This window comes from Cherax quadricarinatus, chromosome 2, assembly GCF_038502225.1.
Source record: "Cherax quadricarinatus isolate ZL_2023a chromosome 2, ASM3850222v1, whole genome shotgun sequence".
Classification (NCBI taxonomy): domain Eukaryota; kingdom Metazoa; phylum Arthropoda; class Malacostraca; order Decapoda; family Parastacidae; genus Cherax; species Cherax quadricarinatus.
The window spans coordinates 18,964,638-18,986,959 of NC_091293.1; the positions used below are offsets into that span (position 1 = coordinate 18,964,638).

At 54.7% G+C, this 22,322-nt stretch overlaps 1 protein-coding gene across 1 annotated transcript in view; it reads left to right on the plus strand.

Annotated features, from left to right (window-relative positions):
* The window catches only part of LOC128688152 (organic cation transporter protein), a 655,980-nt gene that overhangs the window by 477,904 nt on the left and 155,754 nt on the right, over positions 1-22,322 (plus strand). Inside the window, exon 10 of the mRNA XM_070087495.1 lies at positions 21,337-21,484. Within this exon, the coding sequence (XP_069943596.1) occupies positions 21,337-21,484 (148 nt within the window). The remainder of the gene's footprint in view (positions 1-21,336; positions 21,485-22,322) is intronic.

Sequence of the window (22,322 nt, forward strand, 5' to 3'; positions counted from 1 at the left end):
CCTTGCTGTAACATTGCTCTCCACTGTCTCCAGCCTCCGTGCTGTAACATTGCTCTCCACTGCCTCCAGCCTCCTTGCTGTAACATTGCTCTCCACTGCCTCCAGCCTCCGTGCTGTAACATTGTTCTCCACTGCCTCCAGCCTCCGTGCTGTAACATTGCTCTCCACTGCCTCCAGCCTCCTTGTTGTAATATTGCTCTCCACTGCCTCCAGCCTCCGTGCTTAACATTGCTCTCCACTGCCTCCAGCCTCTGTGCTGTAACATTGCTCTCCACTGCCTCCAGCCTCCTTGCTGTAACATTGCTCTCCACTGGCTCCAGCCTCCGTGCTGTAACATTCCTTCTACTGCCTCCAGCCTCCTTGCTGTAATATTGATCTCCACTGCCTCCAGCCTTCGTGCTGTAGCATTGTTCTCCACTGCCTCCAGCCTCCTTGCTGTAACATTGCTCTACACTGCCTCCAGCCACTTTGCTGTAACATTGCTCTCCACTGCCTCCAGCCTCCTTGCTGTAACATTGCTCTCCACTACCTCCAGCCTCCTTGCAATAATATTGCTCTCCACTGCCTCCAGCCTCCTTGCTGTAACATTGTTCTCCACTGCCTCCAGCCTCCTTGCTATAACATTGCTCTCCACTGCCTCCAGACACCTTGCTGTAACATTGCTCTCCACTGTCTCCAGCCTCCGTGCTGTAACATTGCTCTCCACCGCCTCCAGCCTCCTTGCTGTAACATTGCTCTCCACTGCCTCCAGCCTCCGTGCTGTAACATTGTTCTCCACTGCCTCCAGCCTCCAGCATCCTTGCTGTAACATTGCTCTCCACTGCATCCAGCCTTCTTGCTGTAACATTGCTCTCCACTGCCTACAGCCTCCTTGCTATAACATTGCTCTCCACTGCCTCCAGACACCTTGCTGTAACATTGCTCTCCACTGTCTCCAGCCTCCGTGCTGTAACATTGCTCTCCACCGCCTCCAGCCTCCTTGCTGTAACATTGCTCTCCACTGCCTCCAGCCTCCTTGCTGTAACATTGCTCTCCACTGTCTCCAGCCTCCGTGCTGTAACATTGCTCTCCACTGCCTCCAGCCTCCTTGCTGTAACATTGCTCTCCACTGCCTCCAGCCTCCGTGCTGTAACATTGCTCTCCACTGCCTCCAGCCTCCGTGCTGTAACATTGCTCTCCACTGCCTCCAGCCTCCTTGTTGTAATATTGCTCTCCACTGCCTCCAGCCTCCGTGCTTAACATTGCTCTCCACTGCCTCCAGCCTCTGTGCTGTAACATTGCTCTCCACTGCCTCCAGCCTCCTTGCTGTAACATTGCTCTCCACTGGCTCCAGCCTCCGTGCTGTAACATTCCTTCTACTGCCTCCAGCCTCCTTGCTGTAATATTGATCTCCACTGCCTCCAGCCTCCTTGCTGTAACATTGTTCTCCACTGCCTCCAGCCTCCGTGCTTAACATTGCTCTCCACTGCCTCCAGCCTCCGTGCTGTAACATTGCTCTCCACTGCCTCCAGCCTCCTTGCTGTAACATTGCTCTCCACTGCCTTCAGCCTCTGTGCTGTAACATTGCTCTCCACTGCCTCCAGCCTCCTTGCTGTAACATTGCTCTCCACTGGCTCCAGCCTCCGTGCTGTAACATTGCTCTACACTGCCTCCAGCCTCCTTGCTGTAACATTGCTCTCCACTGCCTCCAGCCTCCTTGCTGTAACATTGCTCTCCACTGCCTTCAGCCTCCGTGCTGCAACAATGCTCTCCACTGCCTCCAGCCTCCGTGCTGTAACATTGCTCTCCACTGCCTCCAGCCTCCTTGCTGTAACACTGCTCTCCACTGCCTCCAGCCTCCTTGCTGTAACATTGCTCTCCACTGCCTATAGCCTCCGTTCTGTAACATTGCTCTCCACTGCCTCCAGCCTCCGTGCTGTAACATTGCTCTCCACTGCCTCCAGCCTCCGTGCTGTAACATTGCTCTCCGCTGCCTCCAGCCTCCTTGCTGTAACATTGCTCTCCAACTGCCTCCAGCCTCCGTGCTGTAACAATGCTCTCCACTGCCTCCAGCCTCCTTGCTGCAACATTGCTCTCCACTGCCTCCAGCCTCCGTGCTGTAACATTGCTCTCCACTGCCTCCAGCCTCCGTGCTGTAACATTGCTCTCCACTGCCTCCAGCCTCCTTGGTGTAACGTTGCTCTCCACTGCCTCCAGCCTCCGTGCTGTAACATTGCTCTCCACTGCCTCCAGCCTCCGTGCTGTAACATTGCTCTCCACTGCCTCCAGCCTCCGTGCTGTAACATTGCTCTCCACTGCCTCCAGCCTCCTTGCTGTAACATTGCTCTCCACTGCCTCCAGCCTCCGTGCTGTAACATTGCTCTCCCCCGCCTCCAGCCTCCGTGCTGTAACATTGCTCTCCACTGCCTCCAGCCTCCGTGCTGTAACATTGCTCTCCACTGCCTCCAGCCTCCGTGCTGTAACATTGCTCTCCACTGCCTCCAGCCTCCTTGCTGTAACATTGCTCTCCACTGCCTCCAGCCTCCGTGCTGTAACATTGCTCTCCACTGCCTCCAGCCTCCGTGCTGTAACATTGCTCTCCACTGCCTCCAGCCTCCGTGCTGTAACATTGTTCTCCACTGCCTCCAGCCTCCTTGCTGTAGCATTGCTCTCCACTGCCTCCAGCCTCCTTGCTGTAACATTGCTCTCCACTGTCTCCAGCCTCCGTGCTGTAACATTGCTCTCCACTGCCTCCAGCCTCCTTGCTGTAACATTGCTCTCCACTGCCTCCAGCATCCTTTCTGTAACATTGCTCTCCACTGTCTCCAGCCTCCGTGCTGTAACATTGCTCTCCACTGCCTCCAGCCTCCTTGCTGTAACATTGCTCTCCACTGCCTCCAGCCTCCGTGCTGTAACATTGCTCTCCACTGCCTCCAGCCTCCGTGCTGTAACATTGCTCTCCACTGCCTCCAGCCTCCTTGCTGTAACATTGCTCTCCACTGCCTCCAGCCTCCGTGCTGTAACATTGCTCTCCACAGCCTCCACCCTCCGTGCTGTAACATTGCTCTCCACTGCCTCCAGCCTCCTTGCTGTAACATTGCTCTCCACTGCCTCCAGCCTCCGTGCTGTAACATTGCTCTCCACTGCCTCCAGCCTCCGTGCTGTAACATTGCTCTCCACTGCCTCCAGCCTCCGTGCTGTAACATTGCTCTCCACTGCCTCCAGCCTCCTTGCTGTAACATTGCTCTCCACTGCCTCCAGCCTCCGTGCTGTAACATTGCTCTCCACTGCCTCCAGCCTCCTTGCTGTAACATTGCTCTCCACTGCCTCCAGCCTCCGTGCTGTAACATTGCTCTCCACTGCCTCCAGCCTCCGTGCTGTAACATTGCTCTCCACTGCCTCCAGCCTCCTTGCTGTAACGTTGTTCTCCACTGCCTCCAGCCTCCGTGCTGTAACATTGCTCTCCACTGCCTCCAGCCTCCGTGCTGTAACATTGCTCTCCACTGCCTCCAGCCTCCGTGCTGTAACATTGCTCTCCACTGCCTCCAGCCTCCTTTCTGTAACATTGCTCTCCACTGCCTCCAGCCTCCGTGCTGTAACATTGCTCTCCACTGCCTCCAGCCTCCGTGCTGTAACATTGCTCTCCACTGCCTCCAGCCTCCGTGCTGTAACATTGCTCTCCACTGCCTCCAGCCTCCGTGCTGTAACATTGCACTCCACTGCCTCCAGCCTCCTTGCTGTAACATTGCCCTTCACTGCCTCAAGCCTCCGTGCTGTAACATTGCTCTCCACTGCCTCCAGCCTCCGGGCTGTAACATTGCTCTCCACTGCCTCCAGCCTCCGTGCTGTAACATTGTTCTCCACTGCCTCCAGCCTCCAGCATCCTTGCTGTAACATTGCTCTCCACTGCATCCAGCCTCCTTGCTGTAACATTGCTCTCCACTGCCTCCAGCCTCCTTGCTATAACATTGCTCTCCACTGCCTCCAGACACCTTGCTGTAACATTGCTCTCCACTGTCTCCAGCCTCCGTGCTGTAACATTGCTCTCCACCGCCTCCAGCCTCCTTGCTGTAACATTGCTCTCCACTGCCTCCAGCCTCCGTGCTGTAACATTGTTCTCCACTGCCTCCAGCCTCCAGCATCCTTGCTGTAACATTGCTCTCCACTGCATCCAGCCTCCTTGCTGTAACATTGCTCTCCACTGCCTACAGCCTCCTTGCTATAACATTGCTCTCCACTGCCTCCAGACACCTTGCTGTAACATTGCTCTCCACTGTCTCCAGCCTCCGTGCTGTAACATTGCTCTCCACCGCCTCCAGCCTCCTTGCTGTAACATTGCTCTCCACTGCCTCCAGCCTCCTTGCTGTAACATTGCTCTCCACTGTCTCCAGCCTCCGTGCTGTAACATTGCTCTCCACTGCCTCCAGCCTCCTTGCTGTAACATTGCTCTCCACTGCCTCCAGCCTCCGTGCTGTAACATTGTTCTCCACTGCCTCCAGCCTCCGTGCTGTAACATTGCTCTCCACTGCCTCCAGCCTCCTTGTTGTAATATTGCTCTCCACTGCCTCCAGCCTCCGTGCTTAACATTGCTCTCCACTGCCTCCAGCCTCTGTGCTGTAACATTGCTCTCCACTGCCTCCAGCCTCCTTGCTGTAACATTGCTCTCCACTGGCTCCAGCCTCCGTGCTGTAACATTCCTTCTACTGCCTCCAGCCTCCTTGCTGTAATATTGATCTCCACTGCCTCCAGCCTTCGTGCTGTAGCATTGTTCTCCACTGCCTCCAGCCTCCTTGCTGTAACATTGCTCTACACTGCCTCCAGCCACTTTGCTGTAACATTGCTCTCCACTGCCTCCAGCCTCCTTGCTGTAACATTGCTCTCCACTACCTCCAGCCTCCTTGCAATAATATTGCTCTCCACTGCCTCCAGCCTCCTTGCTGTAACATTGTTCTCCACTGCCACCAGCCTCCGTGCTTAACATTGCTCTCCACTGCCTCCAGCCTCCGTGCTGTAACATTGCTCTCCACTGCCTCCAGCCTCCTTGCTGTAACATTGCTCTCCACTGCCTTCAGCCTCTGTGCTGTAACATTGGGCTCTGGTGGCCTGGTGGTTAACGCTCTCGCTTCACACGGTGAGGGCCTGGGTTCGATTCCCAGCCAGAGTAGAAACATTGGACGTGTTTCTTTCCACCTGTTGTCTATGTTCCCCATCAGTAAAATGGGTACCTGGGTGTTAGTCGACTGGTGTGGGTCGCATCCTGGGACACTGACCTAAGGAGGCCTGGTCACAGACCGGGCCGCGGGGGCGTTGACCCCCGGAACTCTCTCCAGATAAACTCCAGATAAACTGCCTCCAGCCTCCTTGCTGTAACACTGCTCTCCACTGCCTCCAGCCTCCTTGCTGTAACATTGCTCTCCACTGCCTCCAGCCTCCGTGCTGTAACAATGCTCTCCACTGCCTCCAGCCTCCGTGCTGTAAAATTGTTCTCCACTGCCTCCTGCCTCAGTGCTGTAACAATGCTCCCCACTGCCTCCAGCCTCCTTGCTGTCACATTGCTCTATACTGCCTCCAGCCTCCTTGCTGTAACATTGCTGTCCACTGCCTCCAGCCTCCTTGCTGTAACATTGCTGTCCACTGCCTCCAGCCTTCGTGCTGTAGCATTGTTCTCCACTGCCTCCAGCCTCCTTGCTGTAACATTGCTCTACACTGCCTCCAGCCTCTTTGCTGTAACATTGCTCTCCACTGCCTCCAGCCTCCTTGCTGTAACATTGCTCTCCACTGCCTCCAGCCTCCTTGCAATAATATTGCTCTCCACTGCCTCCAGCCTCCTTGCTGTAACATTGGTCTCCACTGCCTCCAGCCTCCTTGCTGTAATATTGCTCTCCACTGCCTCCAGCCTCCGTGCTGTAACAATGCTCTCCACTGCCTCCAGCCTCCGTGCTGTAACATTGCTCTCCACTGCCTCCAGCCTCCTTGCAATAATATTGCTCTCCACTGCCTCCAGCCTCCTTGCTGTAACATTGGTCTCCACTGCCTCCAGCCTCCTTGCTGTAATATTGCTCTCCACTGCCTCCAGCCTCCGTGCTGTAACAATGCTCTCCACTGGCTTCAGCGTCCGTGCTGTAACATTACTCTCCACTGGCTCCAGCCTCCGTGCTGTAACATTGCTCTCCACTGCCTCCAGCCTCCTTGCTGTAACATTGCTCTCCAATGCCTCCAGCCTCCGTGATGTAACATTGCTCTCCACTGCCTCCAGCCTCCGTGCTGCAACAATGCTCTCCACTGCCTCCAGCCTCCGTGCTGTAACATTGCTCTCCACTGCCTCCAGCCTCCTTGCTGTAACATTGCTCTCCACTGCCTCCAGCCTCCATACTGTAACATTGCTCTCCACTGCCTCCAGCCTCCGTGCTGTAACAGTGCTCTCCACTGCCTCCAGCCTCCGTGCTGTAACATTGCTCTCCACTGCCTCCAGCCTCCTTGCTGTAACATTGCTCTCCACTGCCTCCAGCCTCCGTGCTGTAACATTGCTCTCCACTGCCTCCAGCCTCCTTGCTGTAACATTGCTCTCCACTGCCTCCAGCCTCCTTGCTGTAACATTGCTCTCCACTTCCTCCAGCCTCCGTGCTGTAACATTGCTCTCCACTGCCTCCAGCCTCCTTGCTGTAACATTGCTCTCCACTGCCTTCAGCCTCCGTGCTGTAACATTGCTCTCCACTGCCTCCAGCCTCCATGCTGTAACATTGCTCTCCACTGCCTCCAGCCTCCGTGCTGTAACATTGCTCTCCACTGCCTAGAGCCTCCTTGCTGTAACATTGCTCTCCACTGCCTCCAGCCTCCGTGCTATAACATTGCTCTCATCTGCCTCCAGCCTCCTTGCTGTAACATTGCTCTCCACTGCCTCCAGCCTCCGTGCTGTAACATTGCTCTCCACTGCCTCCAGCCTCCGTGCTGTAACATTGCTCTCCACTGCCTCCAGCCTCCGTGCTGTAACATTGCACTCCACTGCCTCCAGCCTCCTTGCTGTAACATTGCCCTCCACTGCCTCAAGCCTCCGTGCTGTAACATTGCTCTCCACTGCCTCCAGCCTCCGGGCTGTAACATTGCTCTCCACTGCCTCCAGCCTCCGTGCTGTAACATTGTTCTCCACTGCCTCCAGCCTCCAGCATCCTTGCTGTAACATTGCTCTCCACTGCATCCAGCCTCCTTGCTGTAACATTGCTCTCCACTGCCTCCAGCCTCCTTGCTATAACATTGCTCTCCACTGCCTCCAGACACCTTGCTGTAACATTGCTCTCCACTGTCTCCAGCCTCCGTGCTGTAACATTGCTCTCCACCGCCTCCAGCCTCCTTGCTGTAACATTGCTCTCCACTGCCTCCAGCCTCCGTGCTGTAACATTGTTCTCCACTGCCTCCAGCCTCCAGCATCCTTGCTGTAACATTGCTCTCCACTGCATCCAGCCTCCTTGCTGTAACATTGCTCTCCACTGCCTACAGCCTCCTTGCTATAACATTGCTCTCCACTGCCTCCAGACACCTTGCTGTAACATTGCTCTCCACTGTCTCCAGCCTCCGTGCTGTAACATTGCTCTCCACCGCCTCCAGCCTCCTTGCTGTAACATTGCTCTCCACTGCCTCCAGCCTCCTTGCTGTAACATTGCTCTCCACTGTCTCCAGCCTCCGTGCTGTAACATTGCTCTCCACTGCCTCCAGCCTCCTTGCTGTAACATTGCTCTCCACTGCCTCCAGCCTCCGTGCTGTAACATTGTTCTCCACTGCCTCCAGCCTCCGTGCTGTAACATTGCTCTCCACTGCCTCCAGCCTCCTTGTTGTAATATTGCTCTCCACTGCCTCCAGCCTCCGTGCTTAACATTGCTCTCCACTGCCTCCAGCCTCTGTGCTGTAACATTGCTCTCCACTGCCTCCAGCCTCCTTGCTGTAACATTGCTCTCCACTGGCTCCAGCCTCCGTGCTGTAACATTCCTTCTACTGCCTCCAGCCTCCTTGCTGTAATATTGATCTCCACTGCCTCCAGCGTCCTTGCTGTAACATTGTTCTCCACTGCCTCCAGCCTCCGTGCTTAACATTGCTCTCCACTGCCTCCAGCCTCCGTGCTGTAACATTGCTCTCCACTGCCTCCAGCCTCCTTGCTGTAACATTGCTCTCCACTGCCTTCAGCCTCTGTGCTGTAACATTGCTCTCCACTGCCTCCAGCCTCCTTGCTGTAACATTGCTCTCCACTGGCTCCAGCCTCCGTGCTGTAACATTGCTCTACACTGCCTCCAGCCTCCTTGCTGTAACATTGCTCTCCACTGCCTCCAGCCTCCTTGCTGTAACATTGCTCTCCACTGCCTTCAGCCTCCGTGCTGCAACAATGCTCTCCACTGCCTCCAGCCTCTGTGCTGTAACATTGCTCTCCACTGCCTCCAGCCTCCTTGCTGTAACACTGCTCTCCACTGCCTCCAGCCTCCTTGCTGTAACACTGCTCTCCACTGCCTCCAGCCTCCGTGCTGTAACAATGCTCTCCACTGCCTCCAGCCTCCGTGCTGTAAAATTGTTCTCCACTGCCTCCTGCCTCAGTGCTGTAACAATGCTCCCCACAGCCTCCAGCCTCCTTGCTGTCACATTGCTCTATACTGCCTCCAGCCTCCTTGCTGTAACATTGCTCTCCACTGCCTCCAGCCTTCGTGCTGTAGCATTGTTCTCCACTGCCTCCAGCCTCCTTGCTGTAACATTGCTCTACACTGCCTCCAGCCACTTTGCTGTAACATTGCTCTCCACTGCCTCCAGCCTCCTTGCTGTAACATTGCTCTCCACTACCTCCAGCCTCCTTGCAATAATATTGCTCTCCACTGCCTCCAGCCTCCTTGCTGTAACATTGTTCTCCACTGCCACCAGCCTCCGTGCTTAACATTGCTCTCCACTGCCTCCAGCCTCCGTGCTGTAACATTGCTCTCCACTGCCTCCAGCCTCCTTGCTGTAACATTGCTCTCCACTGCCTTCAGCCTCTGTGCTGTAACATTGCTCTCCACTGCCTCCAGCCTCCTTGCTGTAACACTGCTCTCCACTGCCTCCAGCCTCCTTGCTGTAACATTGCTCTCCACTGCCTCCAGCCTCCGTGCTGTAACAATGCTCTCCACTGCCTCCAGCCTCCGTGCTGTAAAATTGTTCTCCACTGCCTCCTGCCTCAGTGCTGTAACAATGCTCCCCACTGCCTCCAGCCTCCTTGCTGTCACATTGCTCTATACTGCCTCCAGCCTCCTTGCTGTAACATTGCTGTCCACTGCCTCCAGCCTTCGTGCTGTAGCATTGTTCTCCACTGCCTCCAGCCTCCTTGCTGTAACATTGCTCTACACTGCCTCCAGCCTCTTTGCTGTAACATTGCTCTCCACTGCCTCCAGCCTCCTTGCTGTAACATTGCTCTCCACTGCCTCCAGCCTCCTTGCAATAATATTGCTCTCCACTGCCTCCAGCCTCCTTGCTGTAACATTGGTCTCCACTGCCTCCAGCCTCCTTGCTGTAACATTGCTCTCCACTGCCTCCAGCCTCCGTGCTGTAACATTGCTCTCCACTGCTCTCCACAGCGTCCGTGCTGTAACATTACTCTCCACTGGCTCCAGCCTCCTTGCTGTAACATTGCTCTCCACTGCCTCCAGCCTCCTTGCTGTAACATTGCTCTCCAATGCCTGCCTCCGTGATGTAACATTGCTCTCCACTGCCTCCAGCCTCCGTGCTGCAACAATGCTCTCCACTGCCTCCAGCCTCCGTGCTGTAACATTGCTCTCCACTGCCTCCAGCCTCCTTGCTGTAACATTGCTCTCCACTGCCTCCAGCCTCCATGCTGTAACATTGCTCTCCACTGCCTCCAGCCTCCGTGCTGTAACAGTGCTCTCCACTGCCTCCAGCCTCCGTGCTGTAACATTGCTCTCCACTGCCTCCAGCCTCCTTGCTGTAACATTGCTCTCCACTGCCTCCAGCCTCCGTGCTGTAACATTGCTCTCCACTGCCTCCAGCCTCCTTGCTGTAACATTGCTCTCCACTGCCTCCAGCCTCCTTGCTGTAACATTGCTCTCCACTGCCTCCAGCCTCCGTGCTGTAACATTGCTCTCCACTGCCTCCAGCCTCCTTGCTGTAACATTGCTCTCCACTGCCTTCAGCCTCCGTGCTGTAACATTGCTCTCCACTGCCTCCAGCCTCCATGCTGTAACATTGCTCTCCACTGCCTCCAGCCTCCGTGCTGTAACATTGCTCTCCACTGCCTAGAGCCTCCTTGCTGTAACATTGCTCTCCACTGCCTCCAGCCTCCGTGCTATAACATTGCTCTCATCTGCCTCCAGCCTCCGTGCTGTAACATTGCTCTCCACTGCCTCCAGCCTCCGTGCTGTAACATTGCTCTCCTCTGCCTCCAGCCTCCTTGCTGTAACATTGCTCTCCACTGCCTCCAGCCTCCCTGCTGTAACATTGCTCTCCAATGCCTTCAACCTCCGTGCTGTAACATTGCTCTCCACTGCCTCCAGCCTCCGTGCTGTAACATTGCTCTCCACTGCCTCCAGCCTCCTTGCTGTAACATTGCTCTCCACTGCCTCCAGCCTCCGTGCTGTAACATTGCTCTCCACTGCCTCCAGCATCCTTGCTGTAACATTGCTCTCCACTGCCTCCAGCCTCCTTGCTGTAACATTGCTCTCCACTGCCTTCAGCCTCTGTGCTGTAACATTGCTCTCCACTGCCTCCAGCCTCCTTGCTGTAACATTGCTCTCCACTGGCTCCAGCCTCCGTGCTGTAACATTGCTCTACACTGCCTCCAGCCTCCTTGCTGTAACATTGCTCTCCACTGCCTCCAGCCTCCTTGCTGTAACATTGCTCTCCACTGCCTTCAGCCTCCGTGCTGCAACAATGCTCTCCACTGCCTCCAGCCTCTGTGCTGTAACATTGCTCTCCACTGCCTCCAGCCTCCTTGCTGTAACACTGCTCTCCACTGCCTCCAGCCTCCTTGCTGTAACATTGCTCTCCACTGCCTCCAGCCTCCGTGCTGTAACAATGCTCTCCACTGCCTCCAGCCTCCGTGCTGTAAAATTGTTCTCCACTGCCTCCTGCCTCAGTGCTGTAACAATGCTCCCCACTGCCTCCAGCCTCCTTGCTGTCACATTGCTCTATACTGCCTCCAGCCTCCTTGCTGTAACATTGCTCTCCACTGCCTCCAGCCTTCGTGCTGTAGCATTGTTCTCCACTGCCTCCAGCCTCCTTGCTGTAACATTGCTCTACACTGCCTCCAGCCTCTTTGCTGTAACATTGCTCTCCACTGCCTCCAGCCTCCTTGCTGTAACATTGCTCTCCACTACCTCCAGCCTCCTTGCAATAATATTGCTCTCCACTGCCTCCAGCCTCCTTGCTGTAACATTGTTCTCCACTGCCTCCAGCCTCCGTGCTTAACATTGCTCTCCACTGCCTCCAGCCTCCGTGCTGTAACATTGCTCTCCACTGCCTCCAGCCTCCTTGCTGTAACATTGCTCTCCACTGCCTTCAGCCTCTGTGCTGTAACATTGCTCTCCACTGCCTCCAGCCTCCTTGCTGTAACATTTCTCTCCACTGGCTCCAGCCTCCGTGCTGTAACATTGCTCTACACTGCCTCCAGCCTCCTTGCTGTAACATTGCTCTCCACTGCCTCCAGCCTCCGTGCTGTAACATTGCTCTCCACTGCCTTCAGCCTCCGTGCTGCAACAATGCTCTCCACTGCCTCCAGCCTCTGTGCTGTAACATTGCTCTCCACTGCCTCCAGCCTCCTTGCTGTAACACTGCTCTCCACTGCCTCCAGCCTCCTTGCTGTAACATTGCTCTCCACTGCCTCCAGCCTCCGTGCTGTAACAATGCTCTCCACTGCCTCCAGCCTCCGTGCTGTAAAATTGTTCTCCACTGCCTCCTGCCTCAGTGCTGTAACAATGTTCCCCACTGCCTCCAGCCTCCTTGCTGTCACATTGCTCTATACTGCTTCCAGCCTCCTTGCTGTAACATTGCTCTCCACTGCCTCCAGCCTTCGTGCTGTAGCATTGTTCTCCACTGCCTCCAGCCTCCTTGCTGTAACATTGCTCTACACTGCCTCCAGCCTCTTTGCTGTAACATTGCTCTCCACTGCCTCCAGCCTCCTTGCTGTAACATTGCTCTCCACTGCCTCCAGCCTCCTTGCAATAATATTGCTCTCCACTGCCTCCAGCCTCCTTGCTGTAACATTGGTCTCCACTGCCTCCAGCCTCCTTGCTGTAATATTGCTCTCCACTGCCTCCAGCCTCCGTGCTGTAACAATGCTCTCCACTGCCTCCAGCCTCCGTGCTGTAACATTGCTCTCCACTGCCTCCAGCCTCCTTGCAATAATATTGCTCTCCACTGCCTCCAGCCTCCTTGCTGTAACATTGGTCTCCACTGCCTCCAGCCTCCTTGCTGTAATATTGCTCTCCACTGCCTCCAGCCTCCGTGCTGTAACAATGCTCTCCACTGGCTTCAGCGTCCGTGCTGTAACATTACTCTCCACTGGCTCCAGCCTCCGTGCTGTAACATTGCTCTCCACTGCCTCCAGCCTCCTTGCTGTAACATTGCTCTCCAATGCCTCCAGCCTCCGTGATGTAACATTGCTCTCCACTGCCTCCAGCCTCCGTGCTGCAACAATGCTATCCACTGCCTCCAGCCTCCGTGCTGTAACATTGCTCTCCAATGCCTCCAGCCTCCTTGCTGTAACATTGCTCTCCACTGCCTCCAGCCTCCATGCTGTAACATTGCTCTCCACTGCCTCCAGCCTCCGTGCTGTAACAGTGCTCTCCACTGCCTCCAGCCTCCGTGCTGTAACATTGCTCTCCACTGCCTCCAGTCTCCTTGCTGTAACATTGCTCTCCACTGCCTCCAGCCTCCGTGCTGTAACATTGCTCTCCACTGCCTCCAGCCTCCTTGCTGTAACATTGCTCTCCACTGCCTCCAGCCTCCTTGCTGTAACATTGCTCTCCACTTCCTCCAGCCTCCGTGCTGTAACATTGCTCTCCACTGCCTCCAGCCTCCTTGCTGTAACATTGCTCTCCACTGCCTTCAGCCTCCGTGCTGTAACATTGCTCTCCACTTCCTCCAGCCTCCGTGCTGTAACATTGCTCTCCACTGCCTCCAGCCTCCATGCTGTAACATTGCTCTCCACTGCCTCCAGCCTCCGTGCTGTAACATTGCTCTCCACTGCCTAGAGCCTCCTTGCTGTAACATTGCTCTCCACTGCCTCCAGCCTCCGCGCTATAACATTGCTCTCATCTGCCTCCAGCCTCCTTGCTGTAACATTGCTCTCCACTGCCTCCAGCCTCCGTGCTGTAACATTGCTCTCCTCTGCCTCCAGCCTCCTTGCTGTAACATTGCTCTCCACTGCCTCCAGCCTCCTTGCTGTAACATTGCTCTCCACTGCCTTCAACCTCCGTGCTGTAACATTGCTCTCCACTGCCTCCAGCCTCCGTGCTGTAACATTGCTCTCCACTGCCTCCAGCCTCCTTGCTGTAACATTGCTCTCCACTGCCTCCAGCCTCCGTGCTGTAACATTGCTCTCCACTGCCTCCAGCCTCCGTGCTGTAACATTGCTCTCCACTGCCTCCAGCCTCCGTGCTGTAACATTGCTCTCCACTGCCTCCAGCATCCTTGCTGTAACATTGCTCTCTATTGCCTCCAGCCTCCGTGCTGTAACATTGCTCTCCACTGCCTCCAGCCTCCTTGCTGTAACATTGCTCTCCACTGCCTTCAGCCTCCGTGCTGTAACATTGCTCTCCACTGCCTCCAGCCTCCATGCTGTAACATTGCTCTCCACTGCCTCCAGCCTCCTTGCTGTAAAATTGCTCTCCACTGCCTCCAGCCTCCGTGCTGTAACATTGCTCTCCACTGCCTCCAGCCTCCTTGCTGTAACATTGCTCTCCACTGCCTTCAGCCTCCGTGCTGTAACATTGCTCTCCACTGCCTCCAGCCTCCGTGCTGTAACATTGCTCTCCACTGCCTCCAGCCTCCTTGCTGTAACATTGCTCTCCACTGCCTTCAGCCTCCGTGCTGTAACATTGCTCTCCACTGCCTCCAGCCTCCGTGCTGTAACATTGCTCTCCACTGCCTCCAGCCTCCTTGCTGTAACATTGCTCTCCACTGCCTCCAGCCTCCGTGCTGTAACATTGCTCTCCACCCTACTCCAGCCTCCTTGCTGTAACATTGCTCTCCACTGCCTCCAGCCTCCTTGCTGTAACATTGCTCTCCACTGCCTCCAGCCTCCTTGTTGTAACATTGCTCTCCACGGCCTCCAGCCTCCGTGCTGTAACATTGCTCTCCACTGCCTCCAGCCTCCTTGCTGTAACATTGCTCTCCACTGCCTCCAGCCTCCGTGCTGTAACATTGCTCTCCACTGCCTCCAGTCTCCTTGCTGTAACATTGCTCTCCACTGCCTCCAGCTTCCGTGCTGTAACATTGCTGTCCACTGCCTCCAGCCTCCGTGCTGTAACATTGCTCTCCATTGCCTCCAGCCTCCTTGCTGTAACATTGCTCTCCACTGCCTCCAGCCTCCGTGCTGTAACATTGCTCTCCACTGCCTCCAGCCTCCTTGCTGTAACATTGCTCTCCACTGCCTCCAGCCTCTGTGCTGTAACATTGCTCTCCACTGCCTCCAGCCTCCTTGCTGTAACATTGCTCTCCACCGCCTCCAGCGTCCTTGCTGTAACATTGCTCTCCACTGCCTCCAGCCTCCTTGCTGTAACATTGCTCTCCACTGCCTCCAGCTTCCTTGCTGTAACATTGCTCTCCACGGCCTCCAGCCTCTGTGCTGTAACATTGTTCTCCACTGCCTCCAGCCTCCTTGCTGCTACATTGCTCTTCACTGCGTCCAGCCTCCTTGCTGTAACATTGCTCTCCACTGCCTCCAGCCTACTTGCTGTAACATTGCTCTCCACTGCCTCCAGCCTCCTTGCTGTAACATTGCTCTCCACTACCTCCGGCCTCTGTGCTGTAACATTGCTCTCCACTGCCTCCAGCCTCCAAGCTGTAACATTGCTCTCCACTGCCTCCAGCCTCCTTGCTGAAACATTGCTCTCCACTGCCTCCAGCCTCTGTGCTGTAACATTGCTCTCCACTGCCTCCAGCCTCCTTGCTGTAACATTGCTCTCCACTGCCTCCAGCCTCCTTGCAGTAACATTGCTCTCCACTGCCTCCAGCCTCCTTGCTGAAACATTGCTCTCCACTGCCTCCAGCCTCCGTGCTGTAACATTGCTCTCCACTGCCTCCAGCCTCCTTGCTGTAACATTGCTCTCCACTGCCTCTAGCCTCCTTGCTGTAACATTGCTCTCCACTGCCTCCAGCCTCCTTGCTGTAACATTGCTCTCCACGGCCTCCAGTCTCCGTGCTGTAACATTGTTCTCCACTGACTCCAGCCTCCTTGCTGTAACATTGCTCTCCACGGCCTCCAGCCTCTGTGCTGAAACATTGCTCTCCACTGCCTCCAGCCTCCTTGCTGTAACATTGCTCTCCACGGCCTCCAGCCTCCGTGCTGTAACATTGTTCTCCACTGCCTCCAGCCTCCGTGCTGTAACATTGCTCTCCACTGCCTCCAGCCTCCTTGCTGTAACATTGCTCTCCACGGCCTCCAGCCTCCGTGCTGTAACATTGTTCTCCACTGCCTCCAGCCTCCTTGCTGTAACATTGCTCTCCACGGCCTCCAGCCTCTGTGCTGTAACATTGCTCTCCACTGCCTCCAGCCTCCTTGCTGTAACATTGCTCTCCACGGCCTCCAGCCTCCGTGCTGTAACATTGTTCTCCACTGCCTCCGGCCTCTGTGCTGTAACATTGCTCTCCACTGCCTCCAGCCTCCTTGTTGTAACATTGCTCTCCACGGCCTCCAGCCTCCGTGCTGTAACATTGCTCTCCACGGCCTCCAGCCTCCGTGCTGTAACATTGCTCTCCACTGCCTCCAGCCTCCTTGCTGTAACATTGCTCTCCACGGCCTCCAGCCTCCGTGCTGTAACATTGTTCTCCACTGCCTCCAGCCTCCTTGTTGTAACATTGCTCTCCACGGCCTCCAGCCTTTGTGCTGTAACATTGCTCTCCACTGCCTCCAGCCTCCGTGCTGTAACATTGCTCTCCACGGCCTCCAGCCTCCGTGCTGTAACAATGCTCTCCACGGCCTCCAGCCTCCGTGCTGTAACATTGTTCTCCACTGCCTCCAGCCTCCTTGTTGTAACATTGCTCTCCACGGCCTCCAGCCTTTGTGCTGTAACATTGCTCTCCACTGCCTCCAGCCTCCGTGCTGTAACATTGCTCTCCACTGCCTCCAGCCTCCGTGCTGTAACATTGCTCTCCACTGCCTCCAGCCTCCGTGCTGTAACAATGCTCTCCACGGCCTCCAGCCTCCGTGCTGTAACATTGCTCTCCACTGCCTCCAGCCTCCTTGCTGTAACATTGCTCTCCACTGCCTCCAGCCTCCGTGCTGTAACATTGTTCTCCACTGCCTCCAGCCTCCGTGCTGTAACATTGCTCTCCACTGCCTCCAGCCTCCTTGTTGTAACATTGCTCTCCACGGCCTCCAGCCTCCGTGCTGTAACATTGCTCTCCACTGCCTCCAGCCTCCTTGCTGTAACATTGCTCTCCACGGCCTCCAGCCTCTGTGCTGTAACATTGCTCTCCACTGCCTCCAGCCTCATTACTGTAACATTGCTCTCCACGGTCTCCAGCCTCCGTGCTGTAACATTGTTCTCCACTGCCTCCAGCCTCCGTGCTGTAACATTGCTCTCCACGGCCTCCAGCCTCCATGCTGTAACATTGCTCTCCACTGCCTCCAGCCTCCTTGCTGTAACATTGCTCTCCACGGCCTCCAGCCTCCGTGCTGTAACATTGTTCTCCACTGCCTCCAGCCTCCGTGCTGTAACATTGCTCTCCACTGCCTCCAGCCTCCGTGCTGTAACATTGCTGTCCACTGCCTCCAGCCTCCTTGCTGTAACATTGCTCTCCACTGCCTCCAGCCTCCGTGCTGTAACATTGCTCTCCACGGCCTCCAGCCTCCGTGCTGTAACATTGTTCTCCGCTGCCTCCAGCCTCCGTGCTGTAACATTGCTCTCCACGGCTCCCAGCCTCCTTGCTGTAACATTGCTCTCCACTGCCTCCTGCCTCCTTGCTGTAACATTGCTCTCCACGGCCTCCAGCCTCCGTGCTGTAACATTGTTCTCCACTGCCTCCAGCCTCCTTGCTGTAACATTGCTCTCCACGGCCTCCAGCCTCCGTGCTGTAACATTGCTCTCCACTGCCTCCAGCCTCCTTGCTGTAACATTGCTCTCCACTGCCTCCAGCCTCCTTGCTGTAACATTGTTCTCCACTGCCTCCAGCCTCCGTGCTGTAACATTGCTCTCCACTGCCTCCAGCCTCCGTGCTGTAACATTGCTCTCCACTGCCTCCAGCCTCCTTGCTGTAACATTTCTCTCCACTGCTTCCAGCCTCCGTGCTGTAACATTGCTCTCCACTGCCTCCAGCCTCCTTGCTTTAACATTGCTCTCCACTGCCTCCAGCCTCCTTGCTGTAACATTGCTCTCCACTGCCTCCAGCCTCCTTGCTGTAACATTGCTCTCCACTGCCTCCAGCCTCCTTGCTGTAACATTGCTCTCCACTGCCTCCAGCCTCCTTGCTGTAACATTGCTCTCCACTGCCTCCAGCCTCCGTGCTGTAACATTGCTCTCCAGTGCCTCCAGCCTCCGTGCTGTAACATTGCTCTCCACTGCCTCCAGCCTCCTTGCTGTAACATTGCTCTCCACTGCCTCCAGCCTCTGTGCTGTAACATTGCTCTCCACTGCCTCCAGCCTCCTTGCTGTAACATTCCTCTCCACCGCCTCCAGCCTCCTTGCTGTAACATTGCTCTCCACTGCCTCCAGCCTCCTTGCTGTAACATTGCTCTCCACTGCCTCCAGCTTCCTTGCTGTAACATTGCTCTCCACGGCCTCCAGCCTCCGTGCTGTAACGTTGTTCTCCACTGCCTCCAGCCTCCTTGCTGCTACATTGCTCTTCACTGCGTCCAGCCTCCTTGCTGTAACATTGCTCTCCACTGCCTCCAGCCTCCTTGCTGTAACATTGCTCTCCACTGCCTCCAGCCTCCGTGCTGTAACATTGCTCTCCAGTGCCTCCAGCCTCCGTGCTGTATCATTGCTCTCCACTGCCTCCAGCCTCCTTGCTGTAACATTGCTCTCCACTGCCTCCAGCCTCCTTGCTGTAACATTGCTCTCCACTGCCTCCAGCCTCCGTGCTGTAACATTGCTCTCCACTGCCTCCAGCCTCCGTGCTGTAACATTGCTCTCCACTGCCTCCAGCCTCCTTGCTGTAACATTGCTCTCCACGGCCTCCAGCCTCCGTGCTGTAACATTGCTCTCCACTGCCTCCAGCCTCCTTGTTGTAACATTGCTCTCCACTGCTTCCAGCCTCCGTGCTGTAACATTGCTCTCCACTGCCTCCAGCCTCCTTGCTGTAACATTGCTCTCCACGGCCTCCAGCCTCAGTGCTGTAACATTGCTCTTCACTGCCTCCAGCCTCCGTGCTGTAACATTGCTCTCCACTGCCTCCAGCCTCCTTGCTGTAACATTGCTCTCCACTGCCTCCAGCCTCCTTGCTGTAACATTGCTCTCCACTGCCTCCAGCCTCCTTGCTGTAACATTGCTCTCCACTGCCTCCAGCCTCCTTGCTGTAACATTGCTCTCCACTGCCTCCAGCCTCCGTGCTGTAACATTGCTCTCCACTGCCTCCAGCCTCCTTGCTGTAACATTGCTCTCCACTGCCTCCAGCCTCCTTGCTGTAACATTGCTCTCCACTGCCTCCAGCCTCCGTGCTGTAACATTGCTCTCCACTGCCTCCAGCCTCCTTGCTGTAACATTGCTCTCCACTGCCTCCAGCCTCCTTGCTGTAACATTGCTCTCCACTGCCTCCAGCTTCCGTGCTGTAACATTGCTCTCCACTGCCTCCAGCCTCCTTGCTGTAACATTGCTCTCCACTGCCTCCAGCCTCCGTGCTGTAACATTGCTCTCCACTGCCTCCAGCCTCCTTGCTGTAACATTGCTCTCCACTGCCTCCAGCCTCCTTGCTGTAACATTGCTCTCCACTGCCTCCATCCTCCGTGCTGTAACATTGCTCTCCACTGCCTCCAGCCTCCTTGCTATAACATTGCTCTCCACTGCCTCCAGCCTCCTTGCTGTAACATTGCTCTCCACTGCCTCCAGCCTCCGTGCTGTAACATTGCTCTCCACTGCCTCCAGCCTCCTTGCTGTAACATTGCTCTCCACTGCCTCCAGCCTCCTTGCTGTAACATTGCTCTCCACTGCCTCCAGCCTCCGTGCTGTAACATTGCTCTCCACTGCCTCCAGCCTCCTTGCTGTAACATTGCTCTCCACTGCCTCCAGCCTCCTTGCTGTAACATTGCTCTCCACTGCCTCCAGCCTCCGTGCTGTAACATTGCTCTCCACTGCCTCCAGCCTCCTTGCTGTAACATTGCTCTCCACTGCCTCCAGCCTCCTTGCTGTAACATTGCTCTCCACTGCCTCCAGCCTCCGTGCTGTAACATTGCTCTCCACTGCCTCCAGCCTCCTTGCTGTAACATTGCTCTCCACTGCCTCCAGCCTCCTTGCTGTAACATTGCTCTCCACTGCCTCCAGCCTCCGTGCTGTAACATTGCTCTCCACTGCCTCCAGCCTCCTTGCTGTAACATTGCTCTCCACTGCCTCCAGCCTCCTTGCTGTAACATTACTCTCCACTGCCTCCAGCCTCCGTGCTGTAACATTGCTCTCCACTGCCTCCAGCCTCCTTGCTGTAACATTGCTCTCCACTGCCTCCAGCCTCCTTGCTGTAACATTGCTCTCCACTGCCTCCAGCCTCCGTGCTGTAACATTGCTCTCCACTGCCTCCAGCCTCCTTGCTATAACATTGCTCTCCACTGCCTCCAGCCTCCTTGCTGTAACATTGCTCTCCACTGCCTCCAGCCTCCGTGCTGTAACATTGCTCTCCACTGCCTCCAGCCTCCTTGCTGTAACATTGCTCTCCACTGCCTCCAGCCTCCTTGCTGTAACATTGCTCTCCACTGCCTCCATCCTCCGTGCTGTAACATTGCTCTCCACTGCCTCCAGCCTCCTTGCTATAACATTGCTCTCCACTGCCTCCAGCCTCCTTGCTGTAACATTGCTCTCCACTGCCTCCAGCCTCCGTGCTGTAACATTGCTCTCCACTGCCTCCAGCCTCCGTGCTGTAACATTGCTCTCCACTGCCTCCAGCCTCCTTGCTGTAACATTGCTCTCCACTGCCTCCAGCCTCCTTGCTGTAACATTGCTCTCCACTGCCTCCAGCCTCCGTGCTGTAACATTGCTCTCCACTGCCTCCAGCCTCCTTGCTATAACATTGCTCTCCACTGCCTCCAGCCTCCTTGCTGTAACATTGCTCTCCACTGCCTCCAGCCTCCTTGCTGTAACATTGCTCTCCACTGCCTCCAGCCTCCGTGCTGTAACATTGCTCTCCACTGCCTCCAGCCTCCGTGCTGTAACATTGCTCTCCACTGCCTCCAGCCTCCGTGCTGTAACATTCCTCTCCACTGCCTCCAGCCTCCGTGCTGTAACATTGCTCTCCACTGCCTCCAGCCTCCGTGCTGTAACATTCCTCTCCACTGCCTCCAGCCTCCGTGCTGTAACATTGCTCTCCACTGCCTCCAGCCTCCGTGCTGTAACATTCACAACCTAAGCTTCGCACTCATATAAGAGTGTTGGTACCATTATACTCTCATACATTTCTCTTCTTGTCTCCAAGTGAAATTTCCTTCCGCTTGTACTTTTACATTGAATTTTTTTAATTATATTTCCCTAGTTCATTAATAGATTTAATTTCCATATACAGTACAGTATGTCTTTAAATCCAGCCCAACACATATACAAAACTTGTCTTTGTTCATTTTGGTAATGATTTTCCAAGCATCTTGAATGCTGTGATCAAGTCTCCTCTGAGTGTTGATCCTCAGCTCATCTCTCTTATTTCACAGTTCAACTCAGTAATAAATGATAAAAATTAAGCTTTAATTTTTACACAGTATAATTTATAATGAAAGGAATAGCTGATATTATTGACATATTTCATGTTAAGCTCCTTGTCATGCAAAGGATTTTAAGCAGTCATAAAATAAACTTATAACCACTGTTTTTTTTTTTTTTCAAAAAGTTTGTTGGAAGTTTCAGACATATCTGTACTTGATGCAGCTGTATGACATGTCTGGGAGATTACATATATTACTCCAAACTGGCACTGCCAATATTAGTTTCACACATTTATCTTCGTAATAATTATTACATGTGTCATCCTACTTCCCTGACTCAGGCTGCTGCCAGAGTCACCTCGATGGTTGGTGATGAACGGCCGGTTTAAACAAGCTCTTAAAATTCTGACTGATGGTGCCAGAATGAACGGAAACATCCTACCTTCTGACTCCCTGCTCCTCCACGCTATGAACAACATTCACAACAGGGTAACGACAAGAAAAATAAGTCATGTGTAAGGGAATTGTGTGTGAGAAGTGTGTGTGTGTGAGAAGTGTGTGTGTGTGAGAAGTATGTGTGTGTGTGAGAAGTGTGTGTGTGTGTGAGAAGTATGTGTGTGTGTGAGAAGTGTGTGTGTGTGTGAGAAGTGTGTGTGTGTGAGAAGTGTGTGTGTGTGTGAGAAGTGTGTGTGTGTGTGAAGTGTGTGTGTGTGAGAAGTGTGTGTGTGTGTGAGAAGTGTGTGTGTGTGTGAGAAGTGTGTGTGTGTGAGAAGTGAGTGTGTGTGTGAGAAGTGTGTGTGTGTGAGAAGTGTGTGTGTGTGTGAGAAGTGTGTGTGTGTGAGAAGTGTGTGTGTGTGAGAAGTGTGTGTGTGAGAAGTGTGTGAGTGAGAAGTGTGTGTGTGTGTGTGAGAAGTGTGTGTGTGTGTGAGAAGTGTGTGTGTGTGAGAAGTGTGTGTGTGTGAGAAGTGAGTGTGTGTGTGTGAGAAGTGTGTGTGTGAGAAGTGTGTGAGTGAGAAGTGTGTGTGTGTGTGTGAGAAGTGTGTGTGTGTGTGAGAAGTGTGTGTGTGTGAGAAGTGTGTGTGTGTGTGAGAAGTGTGTGTGTGTGAGAAGTGTGTGTGTGAGAAGTGTGTGAGTGTGAAGTGTGTGTGTGTGTGAGAAGTGTGTGTGTGTGAGAAGTATGTGTGTGTGTGTGTGAGAAGTGTGTGTGTGTGTGTGATTAGTGTGTGTGTGTGTGTTGTGTGTGTGTGTGTGTGATGTGTGTGTGTGTGTGATAAGTGTGTGTGTAAGTGTGTGTGTGTGTTAAGTGTGTGTGTGTGTGAAGTGTGTG